Source organism: Setaria italica, chromosome V, assembly GCF_000263155.2.
Source record: "Setaria italica strain Yugu1 chromosome V, Setaria_italica_v2.0, whole genome shotgun sequence".
Taxonomy (NCBI): Eukaryota; Viridiplantae; Streptophyta; class Magnoliopsida; order Poales; family Poaceae; genus Setaria; species Setaria italica.
Window position 1 is genome coordinate 42,731,980 of NC_028454.1, and position 22,728 is coordinate 42,754,707.

At 42.6% G+C, this 22,728-nt stretch overlaps 3 protein-coding genes across 7 annotated transcripts; 2 read left to right on the forward strand and 1 right to left on the reverse strand.

The window, feature by feature from the left end:
- Positions 1-82: 82 nt before the first annotated feature.
- LOC101776114 (ubiquitin-like domain-containing CTD phosphatase) lies at positions 83-4,789 on the reverse strand. Its single transcript, XM_004970693.2, has 6 exons — positions 4,413-4,789; positions 1,598-1,742; positions 1,068-1,182; positions 921-984; positions 657-831; positions 83-561 (listed from the first exon to the last, which is right to left on the reverse strand). Exons 1-6 carry the CDS (start codon positions 4,724-4,726, stop codon positions 316-318), a joined length of 1,059 nt encoding a protein of 352 aa, XP_004970750.1. The 5' UTR covers positions 4,727-4,789; the 3' UTR covers positions 83-315.
- A 972-nt stretch (positions 4,790-5,761) lies between these two features.
- Positions 5,762-12,484, forward strand: LOC101776921 (beta-galactosidase 7). 2 transcript variants are annotated; one of them, XM_004970695.2, is made up of 19 exons: positions 5,762-6,032; positions 7,030-7,125; positions 7,236-7,348; positions 7,501-7,567; positions 8,004-8,096; positions 8,181-8,324; positions 8,421-8,515; positions 8,595-8,703; positions 8,792-8,876; positions 9,357-9,475; positions 9,564-9,725; positions 9,833-10,017; positions 10,122-10,216; positions 10,426-10,538; positions 10,956-11,063; positions 11,143-11,250; positions 11,344-11,489; positions 11,586-11,904; positions 12,021-12,484. In XM_004970695.2, exons 1-19 carry the CDS (start codon positions 5,811-5,813, stop codon positions 12,129-12,131), a joined length of 2,490 nt encoding a protein of 829 aa, XP_004970752.1. In that variant the 5' UTR covers positions 5,762-5,810; the 3' UTR covers positions 12,132-12,484. The 2 variants fall into 2 exon arrangements, with proteins under 2 accessions (XP_004970752.1, XP_022682304.1); XM_022826569.1 differs by lacking the exons at positions 11,586-11,904; positions 12,021-12,484 and having other exon boundaries at positions 11,143-11,219; positions 11,301-11,475.
- A 2,767-nt stretch (positions 12,485-15,251) lies between these two features.
- Positions 15,252-22,331, forward strand: LOC101776516 (beta-galactosidase 3). 4 transcript variants are annotated; one of them, XR_002677948.1, is made up of 20 exons: positions 15,252-15,596; positions 15,704-15,799; positions 15,897-16,009; positions 16,094-16,160; positions 16,253-16,345; positions 16,433-16,579; positions 17,079-17,167; positions 17,316-17,421; positions 17,633-17,720; positions 17,801-17,919; positions 18,376-18,540; positions 18,820-19,004; positions 19,174-19,280; positions 19,590-19,699; positions 19,878-19,985; positions 20,168-20,278; positions 20,352-20,563; positions 20,656-20,992; positions 21,441-21,614; positions 21,882-22,331. XR_002677948.1 is itself a non-coding variant. In XM_022827173.1 (20 exons), the coding sequence occupies exons 1-19, from the start codon at positions 15,414-15,416 to the stop codon at positions 21,549-21,551; spliced, it is 2,547 nt and encodes an 848-aa protein (XP_022682908.1). In that variant the 5' UTR covers positions 15,252-15,413; the 3' UTR covers positions 21,552-21,577; positions 21,882-22,331. The 4 variants fall into 4 exon arrangements, 3 of the variants coding, with proteins under 3 accessions (XP_022682908.1, XP_022682907.1, XP_004970751.1); XM_022827173.1 differs by having other exon boundaries at positions 21,441-21,577; XM_022827172.1 differs by lacking the exon at positions 21,882-22,331 and having other exon boundaries at positions 21,441-21,860.
- Positions 22,332-22,728: the final 397 nt, after the last annotated feature.

Sequence of the window (22,728 nt, forward strand, 5' to 3'; positions counted from 1 at the left end):
TTCCAAGGGTCATGCTTACGAATGACTCAACATCCTAATAACTGCGGCAAAACACTGCCCAAGAGTGAGCATGGGGCAAAAATTGAGGGCTAACATCACATAAAAGATTCAACTTTCACCGAGCAAGTTCAGAAACTACTGTGAGTCTGCGAATACGAAGTAAACTCAAGCGTGGCATTTTGCAAAATGGTTAAGCAAATCCTGGGGCTGTCGTGGTCATTCTGTAACGCTAGTCTGTGTTCAGTTCATAGCACTGAACAGAAAACAAAAGGAGTGTTCTGATTTTCTTTCTGCCAATCACTATATCGAAGGAAACTACGAGCGCTTGCGTCTCTTTGCGCTATCATCTATGAAGGACTCCCATTTACCATGGTCCAGCTTGCTGAGATCTTCTAGGTCTCCGATGGAAAGCAGGTAGTGTGTAAGCTTCACCAGCTCGTGGTCATTGTCCCTGTTTGAGTGCGCTTTCCTGAATGGCCTGATCACGAGACCGTTCTGTGGATTCATGACGAAATTCCTTCGTAGGTCATCAAACATGATGGTGTTCTTCTCATTGTAGTACTGCATATGAAGAGGCAGGAATAGTGAGTAATGAATTTGATCAGGACCTATCACAGATTCATAAAAAAATTGGCACAAAGAAATGGAATACTAACCTCAGGGAATTGAGCCCAAATGACACCAAGAGGCTTGCAGTCAAAAGTTTTCTTTCTACTTTGGTTTTCGGATTGCACAGTTATCATAGCCAAGTGATCCATAAGAGCAGTAATTTTGTAGTCGGGGTTGCCAAGAACTCCAAGTTGCTCCATTTTCAACTCCACCCATTTCATACTGCATCCAAGGGTCAATCGTATTATTATTTTTTTTGTTTACCGATTTCAGATCACAATCATAACCAATTAAGGTGACAAGGGGCGCACCTAGTAGCTGACCATATCATGATGTCATATTTTGAATATGCTGCTGCTAGGAACTGGTGAAGATCTGTAAAGAGGAACCCACAACTTAAATGATAACACACTAGAGGAACGTAACATATTAACAGTGGTGCTGAAAAGTCCCCTTACATGGACGCATGAGTTCCTTAGGATTCTCAGCTGGCGACTTATGGTCAAACAGAGTATAGTCAATATCTAAGACCAGCAGCTTCTTTCCTTTACGACATGGATTCAAGAGCTTGATCTATAAAAATAGGCACAAAAAACAGGTATCAATCACCACCTAACTTGAAAAATGTAGTAATCAGTAAGAGCTCAACAAGCAATCGCCTCGTCAAAAAAAAAAACAGTATGCGCTCCTCACAGTTCCCTTGTGTTGTCATCAATACCAGTATCAAAATTAGGTAGAGAATGGAAGAGGCAATCATTCTCAGATAACATTGTGAATATAGACTCAATTAGTGCCACCAAACAGGGAAAACTGTCACTGGATGCGCTGGCACTGCTACTGCTGCTAAAAGGTAGGAAATCAGAATAGTTCTACACATATAGGTCAAAAGGGGAGCAAGGTCATACTAAGAAGCAAATCAGATATATAATATTAAATCAGTGAAAAATGTGAAGGATATAGCAGGAACTTGAGAAGCAACAAGATGTACCTTATACTGACTTGCACGCCGCTTTAATTTTTGCTTGTAGACATCTTTATCCTTAATGGGTGTATCTTCATTCTGCTCGAAGTCAAAATCATCGAGTAACTCCGGATCATCTTCTTGGCCAACAAATATTTCTTCTTCAACAGTTCTGAAATTAGAATAGACAGCTTAAAAGGACATGCAAATTACCACGAAGGGAGTCTCATTGTAACAAAGGAATGATTAAAAAAATTAAAGGAGTCAGATATCCTGGCTTGATGTTTGTTGAGTAAACATAAGACAACTGGACAGCTGGAAGACCACTTAATTGCTTACGGTTTAGAGAGATACTCCTTTGGCATAATGAATTAATGACTCACTAATAGCCACGGGATTCATGCCAAGAACATATTGTAATCTTGAGTAAAGTGCACCCAGAGTCCTTAAACTTTTCCCTGATTCTCATATAGGTCTAGGAACTCTCCAGGTGAGCATCTGGGTCATCAAACTTTTTAAGTGGTTCATCCCAGTGAGAACTCAGGTCCATAATTGGACCTTGAGTGAACCACTTAAAAATTTAAGGACCCAGATGCTTACTTTGATAGTTTATGTACCGAGGTGGAATCTGGGAAAAGTTTAAGGACCCAAGGTGCATTCTACTCTATAATAATCTTCTACAAGCAACTCAAATCGAATTTGGGATTGGTATGCAGCTGAAAATTGCACACTATCTAATCAAAAAGCAGCTATACGAACTGGAAGTACTGCATGAGCTGCTTCATGCAAAGCTTGATATAAACACAAAGGTTTTCACACGATAATAATGCACACTTAGTGTAAAAAATGTCTCATCCTACTAAGACAGCCATGCCAAGCTTCTCGACCAGACCGGTTAGAGCGTTGAAGTAAGGGAGTCACTGAAACTCCTGTCCTGACCCAAGTTCAAAGCACGTCACCTTAGAACAAAGCCCGGGGCAAGTCTCCCCCGTGGTCGAGGTTTTTTCTCCCCTACTAAGATAGCTATGAACTCAACATGCATCTTTATCTGCAAACCGGCTCATCCCACCAATTATACACTGAGATGGTCATGCATTCATGATCCTATATCAAAGAAAAGTTGAGAAACCAATTTACCTCAGAGCAGTCCAAACAGAAATGAGCACTTCACAGCATGGCTGTGATGCATCTCAACAAAATTGGACATGCAATGATCTAAATTCTGAAATTCAGCAGATTTGGCAAAGCATAGACCTAGTTGGTCACACAAGTAAATGAGGGGCTTGCAAAACTAAAATTTGTTTGTTTGAGAAATTTTCCATATAGAGGACCAGAATAATTTTGAGATTAGGATGTCCAGCACCGTATTATCCAATTTCAAACAGACTTAATTTTCTCTGAAATCACAATCAGGTTTCTATCATCTAATTGTCAACAAATGACAGACATTACCATAGGCCTCAAACACTACTGATATGGTATGAGAACTAAAATCAGGAAATATCAAACTTAAACCTGTAGGATATAGAGAATAACTAGGTCGTTCCATCCAAAAAAAATAGGAATGAGTAATTCCTATGACATCCAAAAGGTAGAATTCTCCATCGACTTAGTAGGAACTTCAAACACACACAGATGGGTCTGGTCTTTCATACAGTAAGCCTAGCCCAAGTCAAAATGAGCCTCTCACCACCTTACATCGAAATGTGAATATGTAATCAACCTGCAACAGTTTACAGTTTGAGGAGGTAATCACACTCATCTCAGCTAAAATGCCTTAATCCCATCTCTATCAACCCAGAACGAACCCACAAAATAGCAAGGTTCCAAATCCCACCCAACAGACAATGGTGGGTTGGGGGGATGTCACTACAGTATCACTCCCAAACCTAGTGTAACCAACCAAGCACAACTATCAACAGAGGACTGGCAAAACTAAAATTTGTTTGTTTGAGAAATTTTCCATAAAGAGGACCAGAATAATTTTGAGATTAGGATGTCCCAGCACCGCATTATCCAATTTCAAACAGACTTAATTTTCTAAGAAATCATAAATTAGATTCCTGTCATCTAACTGTCAACAGATGGCAGACATTACCCTAGGCATCAAACACCATGGTATGGTATGATAACTAAATTCAGGAAATGTCAAACTTAAACCTGTAGGATATAGAGAATAACTAGGTGGTTCCATCCAAAAACATAGAAATGAGTAATTCCTATCACAGCCAAAAGGTCGAATTGTCCATTGACTTGGTAGGAACTTCAAACATCACACAGATGGTTTGGTCTTTCGCACAGTCAGCCTAGTCCAAGTCAAAATGATCCTCTCATCACCTTACATCAAAATGTGAATATGTAATCAGCCTACAACTCCTTCCAGTTTGAGCAGGTGATCACAGTCATCTGAGCTCAAATACCTTATCCCATCTCATGTAAACTGAACCGAGGACGTGTTTACCAGCAGACAATGGAGGTGGGGTTCCCATAAATCCCAAAAATGTCACTACAGTACCACAATTCCCAAACCGTGTGTAACCAAGAACAACGATCAGATAACACCGCGACGCAAACAGATCAACAAAACGAGTCCAAGCAAGCTAGGGTTTAGCGATCGGACTTCTAGCCCCCAAACCTCACCACTGCCGTCTCAAATTGGGAGCACTAGCCCATGATCCCCACCCCACCCAGTGGACAGCAACCGATACCCAGCGGTTCCGCTGAAATTCACAGACCAGCCCTCCAATTCGACGCCGACTACGCGTTTATCCTAAACAAGCGAGGAGATGGGAGGTAATTAGGGTTGAGGAGGAGGAAGGGACGGGGGAATCGCGGCGCTTACCCGATCATGCTGATCTTTCCGTTGGGCTTGAAGGGGATGGAGGAGAGGAGGGTGGAGTCGTCGATGCCCTTGAGCATGATCTTGGGGTAGAGCAGCGTCTGGCGCTTGGGGAGCACCCCCGTGGCCTCGCAGATGCGCAGCTTGAGCTCCCCGAGCGTGTCGTCCCCGACCATCCGCACCGTCTGCTCCTGCCCGCACCACTTCACCACGAGCGTTATCTCCTCCGGCGGCGCCGCCTCCGCCACCGCGGCGAGGGAGGGCGCGTCCGCCGTCGGGGGCGCCGCCGCCGACGAGGACGAGGGCGTGTCCGCCATGGGCTTTGGCTGCGGGGAGTTCGAACAGGAGAGGAAGGAGTAGAGAGAGGGTTCCTCAGCCAGTCCCGGGGAGACAAACTGGGGGAGTAGATGGTTTATACGTAACCAAGGTCTAAAAGCGGAACAGGATCGTAATACGTAATCGGTAGTTCAAAAGCGGCAAAAAGGAGGCTGATTTAGCTCGGGTGCTGGGAGGAGAACTGAATTATGAAGCACGGGCTCGTTTGATCACTTGGTCAGACTGTCAGAGCATGTAAGATGCAGGATACTTATAAAAGTTCTGTAATGAATCACGAAACCGGTGCTTAAACAGGCGCGATCACCTAGTTAGCACACATTTTAAGCACCTGGTGCAAACTCCATTGTACGTGCTCTTACGCGAGAACGTAGATTTGTACAGTTGCACCAATGTAATTGAGCCAAAATATCGCAGATTATATTGCGTCTGAAATCTGTTGAATCACTGCACGTTACGTGGCCCAGACCTTGCATCATTTTCTTATTCCATTTCTCATTGCCCCATAAGTTACCTCAGGGTAAACAAGCCTTTTGGTATGATAAGTTATTATGCATTTGATTTATGTTAATGCGTTTAGTTCGCGGAAAGGTAATGTAAATGCAAATGAAATAGGATTGTAGCGCAACTGGTAACGGAACCGGTGATTACCTTCTTTGTGGTAGAACCATGGTAATGTTATATTATTGGTTACTATCCGTCTTTCAAGATGGACAACACTGGTGTGTTTTCTAATTTACGGAGGAGGAATAAACTTGTATAGGGGTGGGATTTGATTACAATATTAAATGATTGAAAATAAACAGATTGAATACCATCTATAAGGTGATTACATTACATTCAACCAAATCAAACCGTGCATACTTTTGGGGCGATGGCGCATGTCTGTGACCCTCGCAACCTACCACATCCCCTGCATTTCGCAAACCGCAACCTACCTCGACGAGGTTGCTCTCGACCGGGGCTGAACGGCTATATATACACGCGCGCGCGGTCACGCGCGATGAGAGAGGAGCCTACGCACGCAGAGCAACAGCAGCGGCAGTGACAAGGAGACGGGCGGACAAGATGCCCGGCGACGACGCGACGGTGGCCGTGGTGGTGGTCCTCGCGGCGCTAGCGGCGTTGGCTGCGGCGGGGAGAGCTTGGGGCACCGAGGAGGAGAGAGGCAACGGGACGGCGGCGGGCCGCAGAGTAGAGGTGACGTACGACGGCAGGGCCCTGATCCTGGACGGCGCCAGGAGGATGCTCTTCTCCGGCGACATGCACTACCCTCGAAGCACTCCTGAGGTACACAATGTTGCTGTGGCCGGAAGCATCATATCATGCTCGTGCACTCAAGCGTGTCAACGTGCCCTACGGATCGTTGTGATCTGTGAAGTTCATCTTGTTTGCATCCAAATTTCGCTCTCTCCAAAATCTGAACTCGACCTGCGATCTTCAGCTTTGCCAGCTAGCGCACCGTAAATTTTCTAGACAATTGCAATCTTGCAACCGACAGGACATACGGTGCTCTTTACTGCTCGATGAAACCGTAAGATCTGAGATCACAGGCCATGCATGCCCACCGCTCCCCGAGTAAATAATCTTGGTCACGACTCTCGACTGCTCGCCTTCCTACCTGATAAAACAAGAGCGGTTCATCTAATTAAAAATAGACAGAAAAATGGCGATATTTATTTCATGGCGTTAGAGAGCTGGTAGCCCATGAGAAAACCGTGTGAACTGTTGGCAAGTGCACACAGCCACACAGGTAGGAGGAACCAATTGAAGCTGAAAACCGTAGGCCAATGCAAAATCTTGATTAAATGTACCATTTCGAATTTGCCTTTGAAATCCATGATTAGCTTTTGTTTTTAACGGTAAGGAGGATAACATCCCAAAATAGATTTTGTAGTGTTCTATGCAGAGGTAGTGCGATCCTCTTTTCTCCAGCCACTTGATAAAGCCGAAATAGGTGCGTCGGACTCAACCCGTTCACTTGTAAATTGTAATCTTGCAGAATATATTTTGCTTGTATACTGTGTACCACATTACACCATTTCATAACATGGAAGACAGACAGGTACAGTTGTCATTTCGCAAGCTAATGAACTAACAATACAAAATACCGAAGCATTTCAAGCATTTCGTGAAGCAAAATTTCTGAAAGATATGACGAGTGCAAGTTTCTTTACTCAGTCAAATTACAACACCTTCATACTTTATATATGAAGCCCTTAAGCATACTGAATCATATGAAGCATAAAACTTCATTCCTTATACCAATGTGCAATAAAATTAACAGATGTGGCCAGACCTCATAGCAAAAGCCAAGAAAGGTGGCCTGGATGTCATCCAAACATATGTCTTCTGGAACGTTCATGAGCCTCTTCAAGGCCAGGTATGTGCTGTATATGCAATTTCCTAGGCCTAACTTACATACCTGTCAGGATTTATGTAACACTTCTGTGTTTCGTAACGATGAAGTCTACATATCTCTTTCTGGATCAGTATAACTTCGAGGGGAGATATGATCTGGTGAAATTCATCAGAGAAATCCATGCCCAAGGCCTCTATGTAAGCCTAAGAGTCGGTCCCTTCATCGAGTCGGAGTGGAAATACGGGTATGAAAGCATGAAATTCATTTCCGATGTGCAAACAAGATTTTGATTTCCACTATGCGCTAGGCAATTATAGTTATAGCTTTCTTGAACTCTAAGTAATTCAAACCAAGAAATGAACTCAGTTCCATACTGAATTTCTTCTATTCGTGCAGAGGCTTACCGTTTTGGTTACGTGACATCCCAAACATTACTTTCAGATGTGACAATGAACCCTTCAAGGTATCCTGTTTGGAACTGCATACTTCAGATATAAGGATAATCTCTTGTTTCCATTCTTCCTTTTCATGGTTAGCAATTCAATTTACCTTCTCTCAGCATAATTTCGCCATTCACTGTTGTAAAACAAAACAACTGCAGTACTCTTAACAGTCCATTAGTATAATCAAAGTGTCATAAAATAATTTAAGCAAGTGACAAAAAGGTACCCAATTTTTGACCAGGTACAAGTGTCAATGTGTCATACATGGTGTGAGAAGAGCATGTTTTCACCTAAGTTACAAACTCTTGTTAACCAAAAGAAGAAGAAATAAAAAAAAAGAAAAAGCAAAGAGGGATAAAGTGAACAGATTCAACTTGATGAGCAGCTTATCTAGAAGTAATTCATGTTTATACTGTGATTTTTTGTCATCGTACACTATCCATATATAACATGCAGAGGCATATGCAAAAATTTGTTACAAAAATAGTGAACCTGATGAAGGATGAACGACTGTTCTACCCACAAGGAGGCCCCATAATCATATCACAGGTCAGTTAAATTGAAACTAAGAATGCTTCTCCTTTTAAATCTACATAAGGTGATTGCTATGTAAAATTTCAATTAACCTTGCAGATTGAGAATGAATATAAGCTGGTAGAGGCAGCGTTCCATTCAAAAGGACCACCTTATGTTCATTGGGCAGCAGCAATGGCAGTAAATCTGCAGACAGGTGTTCCATGGATGATGTGTAAGCAGGATGATGCCCCATCTCCAATTGTCAGTGACTCAGTGACCATATTTGTACCATTATAGTGATTTATAAATTGGGAATATGATTTTTGAAAATCAATGCAACATTGATTACATGGCTAGATTAATACCTGCAATGGGCTCATCTGTGGGGAAACATTTCTAGGCCCAAATTCACCAAACAAGCCAGCTTTGTGGACAGAAAATTGGACATCTCGGTGCGGCATAAACCTCATGCTTTTCTTCTATGATTTCTACCACTCTCCATATGTTAACACATATTTCTCCTGCATACAGCTATCCTGTATATGGTCAGGATCAAAGATATAGATCAGCAGCAGACCTTGCCTTTGCCGTAGCACTGTTTATAGCAAGAAAGAAAGGAAGCTTTGTAAATTACTACATGGTAGAACAATGAAGCTATGGACTTGATTCAAAAGATTCTCTTAACGCTTGTTTTAGTCTTCTAACATGAGTTAAGATTTATGATGTAGTACCATGGTGGAACAAACTTTGGAAGGTTTGCATCTTCCTATGTAACAACAAGCTACTATGATGGAGCTCCCCTCGATGAATATGGTAAGTAGGTAACCACATTTTACTTGCCTGATGCTGCTGAAACTTTGTAACAGCACCTTTTTATTGTATGAAATATCCTAACAAGAACATAATATGAACACAATTTACCAAGAAGGGTCATCGAACCATTGTATAAGATCATGTAAAGCCCAAAATGGCAGACCATATAGCATATCTAGAAAGTAACTGATGCTCCATAACATCTGCTGATGCCTTTCTAGGACTACCATTTGGTGGCTTTGGTGCAGAATCTCTTCATGCCCACTGGCAGAAGCCTTAAATTTGCAGCATTGCTGGTCTATATTACTTCCCATTTTCTCCTTATACTGTACATCAATACACCTTGTAGCAGTTGGAACTTGGAAGAAAGAGTTTCCTACCGAATTTTATCCAGTATTCAAGTACTCACTGATTACATTTCTCTCATAAGAAAACCAATATTTGGATAATATCTGTTAAAAGTAACAATTATACATCCAGGATTAATATGGCAACCGACATGGGCTCATCTAAGAGAACTGCATGCTGCAGTAAAGCAGTCTGCAGAGCCATTACTTTGGGGAGCATATTCTAATCATTCATTTGGTCAACAGCAAGAGGTGAAATTAAAGTAACTTGGCATATTATATTTCCAATAAATTACTATATTTTCATCAATCTAACTGGGAAAATGTTGGCGTATCGCAGGGGCATGTTTTTGCAACAGAGTCTGAGTGTGTGGCTTTCCTGGTAAACTTTGACAAGCATAAGATATCAACCATTCAATTTGGTGAAGAGGTGTTCCAGCTAGCTCCTAAATCAATCAGTATCCTTTCGCAATGCAGGGAACTAGTATTTGAAACAGGCAAGGTGCGCAGCTTACATTCATGAAACTAAAATGTTCACTTACTGAAGATCTTTTTTAGAGGCGCCTACCGAAGATCTAAAATGCTTGTCATCCAAAAATTTATTGGCAGATAAATGCTCAACATGGTTTACGAACAGCAAAAGTAGTGCAGTCTCTAAATCATGTTGATAGGTGGAAGACATTCAAAGAACCAATTCCTACGTCACCAAGCAATATCTCGCATGTCGGAAACCAGCTTTACGAGCACCTCTCAACTACAAAAGATGAAACAGACTATCTCTGGTACCTCACCACGTAAGATTAACATCTTCAGCAAAAAAATACCACTCAGTATTTGCCCTGGTTTCTAGTACTTTCCTGAGCCTTATGTTAACCATATAATTGTGAAAATCATGCAGATACAATTATAGACGAAGTGGGAATGGCCAGTTAGTGCTTAATGTTGAGGCACATGCACATATTTTACATGCTTTCATCAACAATGATTATGTTGGTAAGGACATAAATACACCCTCATTTGCATTTACAGGGACTTATGGAGTACACAATTAAAGTAGAAGTAGTAATATTATTCAGGCTAGGCTAAGTTATCCTGCACAGCGGGGGTCTCCCTTGCTGTATTTACGTAAAAAAAAGTTATTAATGAATGTTGAACTATTTTTAACTGTATTTATATTTGACATCTTTTCCATATTGTGGTAGGAATTGTGCACGGGAGTCATGACAAACCGGGCAATATTGTTCTTAAGGCGCCTATTTTGCTACGGGAAGGGCGAAACTCCATATCGCTGCTATGTGTCATGGTTGGGTCACCGGTACAATCACTCTCAGATTATTCTTCTATATGCTCAAAAAAAACAAAAGTTAACTTATTGTCATTTGGTTGTGTTGCTTTGCGATAATTAAATGACTAGAGCCATGGCTTATGTTATTTATCCACAGCTAATACCATTCAGATTTCGAGTCTATATGAACAAAGCTGAAAAGCAACACAAAAAGAGAGAGAAAACTAATTAGGTTAAGAACATATGGAACAGCTAGTTAAACAACGAAAGCAGATTACCAGCAATTCTGCTTATTTTTCTGAACCGATACCTAATGACCCAAAAGGGAAAAGGGGGGGAAAGAAAGTCCAAGGACTCCACATAAGTATTTTAAATTTGTAAACCAAGAAACTATGCAGGCACATACCTAGAATTTGCATTAACTTGAGTTTTCATCCACCATGAAAGGACTCTGGTGCTTACATGGAGAGAAGAATCTTTGGAATTCGGAAAGTGAGCATAAAACGAAGACAGCAGCGACCATGCTCTATGAACAATGAGATGTGGAAACACCAAGTAAACCAACTCAGGTCAACATTGGTTCTAAATTTGATAGATCAGCATACATGCTCATTTTCAATCGTGCTGTGTGCAGGTTGGCTTATCTGGAGAAATAAATAAAGTGTACACATCTGGAGGATCATCTCGTGCAGAATGGACTGCAATTGACAGGTCCATGCATCTTCCACTTATCTGGTATAAGGTACATAAGACGTATACTGGTCCTGATGAACTTGCATATTTATTCTCTAGTGACTGTAACCAACAGCTTGGGAGAATTATTGTTGTTTAACAGACAACATTTGACACACCATGGGGCAACGACCCTGTGACACTGAACCTAAGCAGTATGGGAAAGGGTGAAGTGTGGATCAATGGAGAGAGCATTGGACGGTACTGGGTCTCCTTCAAAACCCCCAGTGGGCAACCTTCTCAATCCCTGTCGGTACTCTAGCTAGTTCCTACTGTAAAGCAAATTCCTTTTCTCCAATCATATCAGACGAATGTGAAATGTCTTGGTTGACTGTCTTTCTTAAGGTACCATATACCACGGCGTTTTCTGAAGTCTGGAGATAACCTCCTTGTCCTCATGGAGGAAATTGGTGGCGACCCACTACAGATAACAGTGAACACAGTGTCTGTTACCAGAATCTATGGTAGCGTCAGCGAGTTCTCTACCCCATCACTCTTGTCACGTGAAAATCATCCAGCAGTTCATCTCCGGTGCCAGAAAGGCAAACGCATTACGGATATTGAGTTTGCAAGCTATGGAAACCCCGTCGAAGACTGCAGAGAGTCTGGACGGAGCTGCCATGGAAGTTGCCACGCAGAAATGTCGGAATTCGTCGTGAAGAATGTAAAATTCTACTGCCTCACAAGCTACATGCTAATGCCATCAAAGTACAATATTACCAAGGTGCTGCCACAAAGCACAAAAGCCTGACAACAGAAATACCTGTTTTGTTCTTTCAGGCTTGCCAAGGCAGAAGGAAGTGCGCCGTTCCAGTACGGGCAGCCAAGTTTGGAGCTGACCCATGCCCCGGAATTGCAAAATCCCTTTCTGTTGTGGCGATTTGTGGATAAAGATAAGTCAAAAGCACTTCACTCATGGTGTGAATAGTCGTCACAAAGAACTATGATTTGTACAGACATTATATATAGGGGAGAAACAATTCCGTAGGGGTAAATTAAGGAGTAGGATTACTGAAGGCACGCACCACTTCAATGCGAAAATATTGTTGGACTCGCCGGGAAGGTAGCTCATTCTCCTGTCATTTTCCCGCTCTAAATTCCATCGTATGCAGGCTCTGATGAGATTTGAGGAAAGCAATTCAACTACACGCAATGTGTGAGGATCAAATGATGGTTGTACTACCTGTATGGTGACTGGTGATGGTGACCGTTGAAGGTAAATGGTAATATGCGCCGCCGCCTCCGCCGCCGCCCATCGTAGGAGGTGCCACGGATTGGCAATCGCTCTGACGCGCTCGCTGAACCAGTGGCCCAGGCCCACCAGGAGAAACTAAAAGCAGTCTCCTGCGATCGTGGCCCGTGGGAACAAGACGAAAAAACCACTTTTCCCCTTCTCTATGCTAAATATAAATATTTTTATTTTGAATGAAACTGAATAAACTACCACTACATTTACGGTTGTATATGCGATTTTACACAGCGTTGCACCGAGCTTATGTGCGGATTTAACCTATTATGGTTTAGTCGCAAGCTTCAATAGTGAAATATTCCCCATTATTCTAATTCTAAATCTATTTAGACTTGTGCACATGGATTAAGCATCCCCCTACGGTAGAAGGGCACACTTGAGCCTGTTTGTTTCCGCTTTTCTCAGCCATGCTTGGATTATAGCAAAAAAAAATTCGCTTCTCATTTTTCGCTTCTTATAGTCCAAATATCTGAAGCGGCTTATCACATAAGCGAGAATCTGAAAAAATAAGCAAGGTGTTTGGTGGGATTCTCGCTTATTTTCACCCATAAACTGCTTATAATCGGAAACAAACTGGGCATTGGTCACTTGCCCATCAGTTGTTGCAATAGTTGCGGTGGTTCCCGCATGGACTAAGGGTCTTTAAAATGTACCCTAGACTGTGAAAGCTACCTTTATAGATTATGAATTGGACTGTGAAAGCTACCTTTATAGATTATGAATTGTTGTTCTGTTTGGATTCACCCATATTGTGAGTGCGGTTGTCTCACAGACTAGTAAAGCTAGGATGAGGCAACTTGTATGATTCCACAAATTAGTGGATTGTAAAACCTAGACCACAATCTAGGATATTCAGATGACAAGTTGGATTCCACAGTTTAGTAAGTCCACAATCTATGTGGATCCAAACATAAAGTAGAAGAATCCACTTGTCCTTCAATAATTATTATAGTTATACATATTGATTGGATCAAGTCCATATTTGTAAAAGGCAAGCTAAAGTTGGGGTGGCTATATTTGTCAAAGATGACTAAAAGTTGCAAGTAGAGGTTTAAAGTTAACATAGAGCTGTAGATAGATATGTAAAAGCTATATGTGTAAAAGTAGGAAGAATGCTAGTTGGATATACATTAAGAATTAGAGATTACATTAAGCTTGGGGAACCTCTCGTGGGTTGGCAACTTCTCATAATTATCGTAGTGTCCTACTTTGTTTACAAGGAGTAGTATCATTATGTGCCCACTCCATACGACCATACATTCTCAGATAAAACCATTGAAATTGTTTAGAATTGGATCTCATCTTGATTTTAACTGGATGATCATATCATTTTTTCAGTTTGATTCGTGAAAAGTAAACGTGTTCCTAAATCACTTTTCTTTTGAGAGGGATCAAGATGAATATAGTGATGGAAAACATCCTGCAAATAAAAAATATGTATTAAAATGGTCAGGGGTATTTCAGACATTAGCATTTCATTCACTCAAACGCCAGTAGCTAGCCCTTTAAAAATAAGGTTGCCAAAGAAACCACATGTTTTTTTTGGAAGGCTCCTAGAGTCAAAAGTTAGAAGCATCTTTTTGAAAAAGCTTTACCCTAAGCAAACAAGCTCTAAGAGTGTATGATAGATGATCTACCTGCCCGTCAATTTGCATAGCGGAGCGATTGGTATATCTACTAAGCCACAAAATTATGACATTAGGATACAAAGAAAGAATATTAATAGAATATAAAGTAAAGCATGAAAGGTTTTTCAATGCAGATGAGCGCTAGATATTGTTCAAAAAGATGAACGCTAGATGAATATATCAAGTGATACCCTCCAGCTTGGCAGCATCCTACGATTGTCAACTTGTCATAATGCCATGCACTAAGGCACGACTTATGAAAAGTACCGAACTAATTTAGGATTGGATTTTATCCCGAACTTCATCCACCTAACAAGATGCTCAATTTGAATAGCAGAAAGTACTAGCAGTCGGGCAGTAGTCTTTGTAGCTCAGTTTTCCGCTGAGAACAACCCAAAAATGCTTTTCTTTTTTTGTCAAAATCAAGCAAAGACAGAGTTCTCTGATCTTTTGAACCAGCTGTCCCGTACGGCCACATCGTTATCTCCTGCACACTGCACTGCACACCACGCGTGCACCGCCGATGCCGTGGCCCGTGGGGGCCAGGAGCATGGGTCGCCTGCTCTGACCAGCCCAGACCAAGGTCACATGCGCGGCGACGCCGAGTCGCTCCACGGTTCCCTGCGCCGTGTCGCTCCACGGTTCCCTGCGCCGTGTCGGTGTTGGTCAGGCTGACAGGCTCATCCATGTCCATCCCCACACAATCCGCTGCGCGCGCCCAATCCAAACGCAACAATCCTGCGGCCGGCCCCGGCCGTGCCCCGGCATTTCCTCCTGCATCCGCAGCATCGGCCGTTCCGCCACCAGGATCGTGGGATCCTGCCGCGCGCCCCGCGCCGCGAAACCGTCGGCAGCACGCAGCAGGCCCACCGGCGGCCGGCCAGCTCGTCGTACACGGGCGTGCGGTTGGCCTTGGCCGTCCGCGTGACGGCATCCGCCTCGTCATCGTGTAACGGAGGTCACGGAGCAGAGACATTTTCACCTTTCTCATTTTTGGCGGAAGCGGAACGCCGCCGGCGGGCCGGGGTTGGCCGTTCACGCACGGTGGGCACGGCACACCGCGACACCTGCCGCACCCAATCCCACGGCGCGGCAAGCCCCAAAATCCTCGTCCCATGCAATAATTCTGCTCTGCCTCGCGCATCGCTGTCCCCCACCGAAACACTCCCCCCGCCGCGGCGTTCCCCTGTCCGTCCTCGGCCACCACACTTCGCTCTCACTCCACGCCGCGTACCGCTATTAATACCACCGTCCACCTCCGCCACCACCGTGCTCCGTACACGCTCAGCTCCGACCATGGCCGCCGCCGCCGCGGCCTCCTCCTCCGCACTTCCGTGCCTGCTACTGTTGATGCTGCTGCTGCTGCCGTCGCTCGACGCCGCCTCCAATGTGACGTACGACCACCGCTCCCTCATCATCGCCGGTCGCCGCCGCCTCCTCATCTCCACCGCCATCCACTACCCCCGCAGCGTCCCCGAGGTACGTGGGCCCCCTCGCGACACCAAGCCTCTACGCGTGCGCACTCATCGACATCGTAGCCGCATCAGCACTCAGCAGTAGTAACTTTGCGGCACCCGTGCCCGCAGATGTGGCCCAAGCTGGTGGCCGAGGCCAAGGACGGCGGCGCCGACTGCATTGAGACCTACGTGTTCTGGAACGGCCATGAGATCGCCCCAGGCCAGGTTCGCGCGGGCCCTTCAGAATCGAGCGTTGTTCTGCTGTTATTTTACTTTCTGAACAATGTGGGGTTTCCATGTGGTGAATTTCGTTGGGTTGCAGTACTACTTCGAGGACCGGTTCGACCTGGTGCGATTCGTTAAGGTCGTCAAGGACGCCGGCCTCCTCTTGATCCTGCGCATCGGGCCGTTCGTCGCCGCCGAGTGGAACTTTGGGTCATCTTCCTTTGTTCACAATTACGATTGCTCTGTTACGCTGTTTCCGTTTTCCTGATGTTCAATATGTGTATCATATTTCAGAGGCGTGCCGGTGTGGCTGCATTACGTGCCAGGAACGGTCTTCCGTACGAGCAATGAGCCATTCAAGGTGCGGTGGACATGTGAATATCATAGAGTTTCTGTGGTACTTGTTCTAGTTTGCCAGTTTGGTGCTAACTGTAGTGACTTTTCCGGATGCAGAGCCATATGCAGAGCTTCACGACATACATCGTGAATATGATGAAGAAAGAGCAGCTCTTCGCTTCACAGGGAGGGAATATTATCCTAGCTCAGGTCATAATAGTTGATCTAGTATTTTTCATTCAGTTTGATGTTTTCTCAAGAAACAAGCTTACCGGCAGTCATATTCATACGTCACAGATAGAAAATGAATATGGAGATTATTATGAACAATCATATGGACCTGGTGGCAAGGCATACGCGATGTGGGCAGCTAGTATGGCCGTTGCTCAGAACACTGGTGTCCCTTGGATAATGTGCCAGGAGTCTGATGCTCCCGATCCCGTGGTTAGTTTATTTCATCCAATGCCCGACTGTTCTATTAGCAGTTAAAACATGATTTGCTTGTTTTAAAAAAGAACATGATTTGCTTCGCCAATCATACAGTCGCTAAAGTTGCAAATTTTTTATTAAAAAACTCTTGGATTGACACAAGTCACAAGTCACACATGCTCTTGAGTTTCCTTTTATAAGGCGCACACTCATTTCGATTGTCAAAACTCATAATCTTAAACTAACAATTAGCCTTACAAGATATACATTTTGTTATGCAAAAGTGATGTAATTTGATTCATATTTGAAGTACAATCTTATGGTTATGATTTTGTTGTTACAAATATTATAGTGTAAGAGAAATTATACATCAAAGTCTAAGTTTGAAGACCATGCTGGGTCGAACCGGGCCTTCTACATTGAAACGGAGGGAGAGTAATAGGAAGATGCTGGGTAGATCAACTATTTCCAATGCACTACCAGATTGTTCATGCATTCAAATTGATATTTGCAGATAAACACGTGCAATGGATTCTACTGCGATACATTCCAGCCAAATTCACCAACCAAGCCAAAAATGTGGACTGAGAATTGGCCAGGATGGTAATATTTTGCATACTTCTATAGAAACGATGTTGTTGATAACATAGTATGGAACAAATCGTGCACACCATTTTCATCGTTTCTCCTTCATTCTCAAAATTGAAGTAAATTGATCTGCTACTATTTATCAATTTCTATGTTTGTGTAGGTTCCAGACGTTTGGTGAAAGTAATCCCCACAGACCACCTGAAGACGTTGCGTTTGCCGTTGCACGTTTTTTTGAGAAAGGTGGCAGTGTTCAGAATTACTATATGGTAATTCTGCTGCATTACTCATATTCTAACATGATAAAGATTTGAGTATCGGTTATTTTTCATATTATAAGTTGCTAAAAGCACTGTATTCTGCTAGACAGAGTCAAGCATCAGAAATAGTGAAATCACAATTATTCAGTACGTCTACCTGGTAAAAAGTGAAGTTTCATAGTACCGAAAGTTGACCCAAGTTTCTGCTATCCTTTTGAAGTACCATGGTGGAACAAACTTTGGTCGCACTACTGGGGGCCCATTCATTACAACTAGCTATGACTATGATGCACCAATTGATGAATATGGTTAGGCTCTGTTGCTCTTATCCCATCAATGATCTTTAGCCTCAGACCATCTTACCGTTGTTAATTGATCTGAAACTCAGGTCTTAGGAGATTTCCAAAGTGGGCGCATCTGAGGGAGCTTCACAAATCTATAAAATTGTGCGAGCATGCCTTGCTTTATGGAAACACAACTTTTCTTTCCCTGGGACCTAAACAAGAGGTAAGCTTTATTGTCTTGGGGTTACAACGTGTGAGCTAACAATGTAATCCAGTTAAGTGCAATGTGTTTTTGGTCAGTTACATACTTGCATGTCAATATAAGTTCAACCTTTCTAAATTCTTATTTTTCCCTGGGACCTAAACAGGAGATAAACTTTGTTTTCTTGGGGTTATAACTTGTGGGCTAATAATGTAATCTAGTTAAATGCAACGTGTTTAGATCAGTTACATGTCATTTTAAGTTCAACCTTTCTAAATTCTTAATAGCTAATGTTGTACATGGCACTAATGTTTACTCCACTAAGGCTGCTTTATTAGATCACTGTGAACTCTCAGCATACTTTGATTCAGCCTGTGTGTTAGTGTTACTGCATATCACCATTCCTTTTCTTTCCCTAGTTCCCACATTTTCGTAATCCTGCTGACTTTTGAGATTAATATTGAATCTTTAATTCAGGCTGATATTTACACCGATCGGTCCGGGGGCTGTGTTGCATTCCTGGCAAACATTGATCCAGAAAAGGACAAAATTGTCACTTTCAATAACAGGAAATATGATCTTCCTGCTTGGTCAGTTAGTATCCTTCCCGACTGCAAGAATGTGGTGTTCAACACTGCAAAGGTATTCAATTTTCCTAGTGCTTTTCGCTTTTTAGAATAGGAACAGATTCAGCATTCTTAGATAAAATGGATAATGCTCTTCTCAGTAAATAAATAGTGAATATCTGAATAATTAAAAAGAGGCAGAAAGTTTGTAGGCTTGTAACCAGTAGCAGACTGTCCGATTCTTATAGTTTATATACTCCAGCGTTAATGAGCTTATGGAGAAACACTGTAGTTGGGCATTTTTATAACAAGAAATGAGGCCTGAAGCTTTTGGTTCTTGATTGGTGATGTTTAGGTGCAATCTCAAACTTCGATGGTGACTATGGTTCCAGAAAGTTTGCAAGCTTCAAAATCTGATCGATGGAGCATTTTCAGAGAGAGAACTGGGATTTGGGGTAAAAATGACTTCGTCCAAAATGGATTTGTGGACCATATTAATACAACAAAGGACTCCACTGACTACCTATGGTATACAACAAGGTTGGTTTACTTTAGCCTCTTTCGTGTAAGCTTATTGTGTATTTAATGAATTACACAGGTATTGACCAGACTGGAGATGTCCATTCATCCTATAAGTTGATTTTGCTCCAAACCATCCTTTGCGCATTCCAGTTCTACCTGTGACTAAGTTTGTTTTTTATGTCATAAGCAGTTTTAGTGTGGATGGAAGTTACCCATCAAAAGGGAGCCATGCTGTTCTTAACATTGACTCCAAAGGCCATGGGGTCCATGCTTTCCTGAATAATGAGTTTATAGGTTTGTTCTTTATTCTTACTTTCTAGTGAAAATTATTCACTTAACTTAAATTTTGAGTGGGTTTTTTGCTGGGAGGTTTCCATAGTTCCTATTCAGCCCATATGAATCTTCGAAGTAGCCATATATTCCTGTGTGGTCAAAATATATCATTGAGAAGTAGATTTCATGTTTCTACCAGCATCACTGATCACTGCTGAACGATACATCTTCTGCATTGCCTCTGACTCTTAGACGCTAGCTTGTTAGTTTCACAGTTTTCTCTTAGTTATTAGCTCCTCTAAGGTTACTAGTTGTGGATACCTCCTCCAGGTAGTGCATATGGCAATGGTTCAAAATCAAGTTTCACTGTGGAATTGCCTATCAACCTGAGGACTGGGAAGAATGAACTTGCCCTTCTGAGTATGACCGTTGGTTTACAAGTAAGCACTTGTTACTCAACATGATTGTTGATTTATCTGTGTGAAAAATCTTTACACATTGCTATTCTTTGTGCATGCAAATGTAGTGAGGGACACTCCTGAGAGGAAAAAGGAGAAACATACACCTTATTTGAGTAAAAGTTTTCCATACTGATTAGGACTTTATGCACTCTCTAAGAATGCAGGACCCTCTTATGAGTGGATAGGAGCAGGCTTTACAAATGTGAACATCTCTGGTTTGAAAAATGGAGCCATAGACTTGTCTTCAAATAATTGGGCGTACAAGGTGCTGTATTTCTTCAAAATTTTCCGGACAAATTTATATTCAAGAATTCAATTCGAAATTACATGGTGAATTTGATATAATTTAACATATTTTTTTTACAAAGTATTAGAGTTTTTTTGTGCTGATATGTTCTGAGATTGAGATGAAAATGCATGTTTTTTACTTTCTTCATATATTTATAGATTGGATTGGAAGGGGAATATTATAGTTTGTTCAAGCCTGATCAGAGAAGTAACAAACGGTGGATACCACAATCTGAGCCACCGAAAAACCAACCTTTGACATGGTACAAGGTAAGCTTCTACTATTTTCATTCTCCAGAAGGGCTCCACAACCTCCTATCTTACTAATGAAACAAGCTTCTAGGTAAATGTTGATGTTCCACAAGGAGATGACCCAGTTGGGATAGACATGCAGTCTATGGGGAAAGGCCTGGCTTGGTTGAATGGAAATGCCATTGGGAGGTATTGGCCCAGGACTAGTTCCAGTGATGATAGGTGCACTCCCAGTTGTAACTACAGGGGAGCATTTAATCCAGACAAGTGCAGAACAGGTTGTGGACAGCCAACTCAGAGATGGTAATGCAATGGAATTTGGCAAAGTTCACAGCATTAATTTTATTTTATTCTTATATTGTCTTGTATTTCACAGTCTGCTTTGCTTGGTCTAGGTACCATGTCCCACGGTCATGGTTTCATCCATCAGAGAACACCCTTGTTGTTTTTGAGGAGAAGGGTGGGGATCCCACGAAGATCACATTCTCAAGAAGAGTTGTGTCAAGCGTATGCTCCTTTGTGTCAGAGCACTATCCTTCCATAGACTTAGAGTCCTGGGATAAAAGTATCACAAATGATGCCACAGCCGCAGCCAAAGTGCAGTTGTCTTGCCCCAAGGGCAAAAATATATCTTCAGTAAAGTTTGCGAGCTTGGGAAACCCCAGCGGAACTTGCAGATCGTACCAAAAGGGAAGCTGCCACCACCCGAACTCCTTATCTGTTGTTGAGAAGGTAAAATTTGCAATGCTATTCTCGATTCATGACACAAATGCGCACATGAATCTGATCTCCGGATCAGAGCGATGGACCATCAGTTTTGACTTTTTGAGATGTGTTGATGCATGTGGACTTGGATTAATGCACATGAACCTAGTCTTGGAATTCGATCAGTGTCAGTCCTGGGTTCTGACTTTGCAGTGTTAGTGCAATTGGGAATAAATTAAGGTTTACAGTTCCACATAATCGGGATGAACTTTTCCTTTTAGGGCCATCAGGTTTTTTTGGGTAGAACATCTAGAGTTAACTTTTAATTCCAAAGTAACCATGTGGTTCATATGAGCTGATCAACAATGACACTAAAGAGATCCACGTACGATTGTTTTTCTAAGATAAGATTTTTTTTGCCAGATCAAGCTTTGTACTTTTACTGAACAGTTTTTTTTCCCGTTATCCTTGGCAGGCCTGTCTGAACACCAATAGCTGTGCAGTCTCCCTGTCAGATGGGGGCTTTGGGGAAGATTTATGCCCTGGAGTCACCAAAACACTTGCCGTCGAAGCGGACTGTTCTTAGTGAGCTATCTCTGTTATGCATTCCAGGTTCCACTACAAGTGCGCTCATCAAAAATTATAAATTGTAGGTGCTTGTTGCGTAACATGCTATGTTAACCTGGATTTGAAAATCTTCCTAGATTTAGATTATGGCTTCACGAGCTCTCGCTTTGCTGAAAGCTGAGTCCTGAAAGGTGACAGTTAGGATAGCGATTGATACTGATCATCTTTGCTAGCGAATGCATCGTATTTCAGGATCTCTATGAACTGTTTGATTGAGAACCATGAACGAACTTCCATGGAGATCCGATGCACATGACACTGTTCTGAATTGGCATCCCTTCTGTTACAGGTATCAGATCGCACTGAATAGAGCCCCCTCCATTGCCCCCTCTTAATGTTGCGTCGCGTCATGAACTTTCTGGATTAGCCAATGACAATGATGCAAGGCTACGCATAAATTCTAGGTCAGAAAGATGGCTTGTCGTTTCCTCACTATTGGGGGACACAAATGAGCTTCCCCACAGTGATACCAGCAGGTTCACAGTGCGGGACTGTGGATGGAGGGAGACGAAACCTCCAGCTTAGTGCCCCATTTGCCGTAGCATCTGGGTCACGTACTACTTGGGATCTGTTCGTGCTGTACGGACATCGGAGTGTGCAGTAGGAATAAATCTTCAATCGCCCATTAAACTGAGTCGTACTCCTTTATAAAAAAAAAACTGAGTCGTAGTCCAGATGACATGAATACTCCCAATTTTGTGGACTCCAGTGCAAATTGTGCAATTCAATCTTGTTTGTACATCGCTGCTTGTATCTTCCTTATCAGCGTTGCTCCGATTTTATCTGAACCAGTGTTGTCTTGGGCTGTCACCGTTGACGCCTTGACGGGCTACATCACAAGCCGGCGACATCTCAGCTAACGGAATCATTTCTCCCAGTTTCTGGCCTGTAGCATGAGTTTAACGAATAATCCTGACCGCATTTTTAGTGGAAAATGGCACTACTGACAAATCGTGCGTTTGTTCCTGCATAGCTTACCTCTTCTGCAGACTTTGCGTGCATGTTGTCTGATATAGCCCTAGGGCATCAACAAATGCAAACTTACAGACCTTTTCTCAGTAAATACTCATCAGAGTTTTAAATTCTGACTCTTTTTTGGTAAAGTCAACTAGGAACAGATTTTGTCGCCAAAGCAT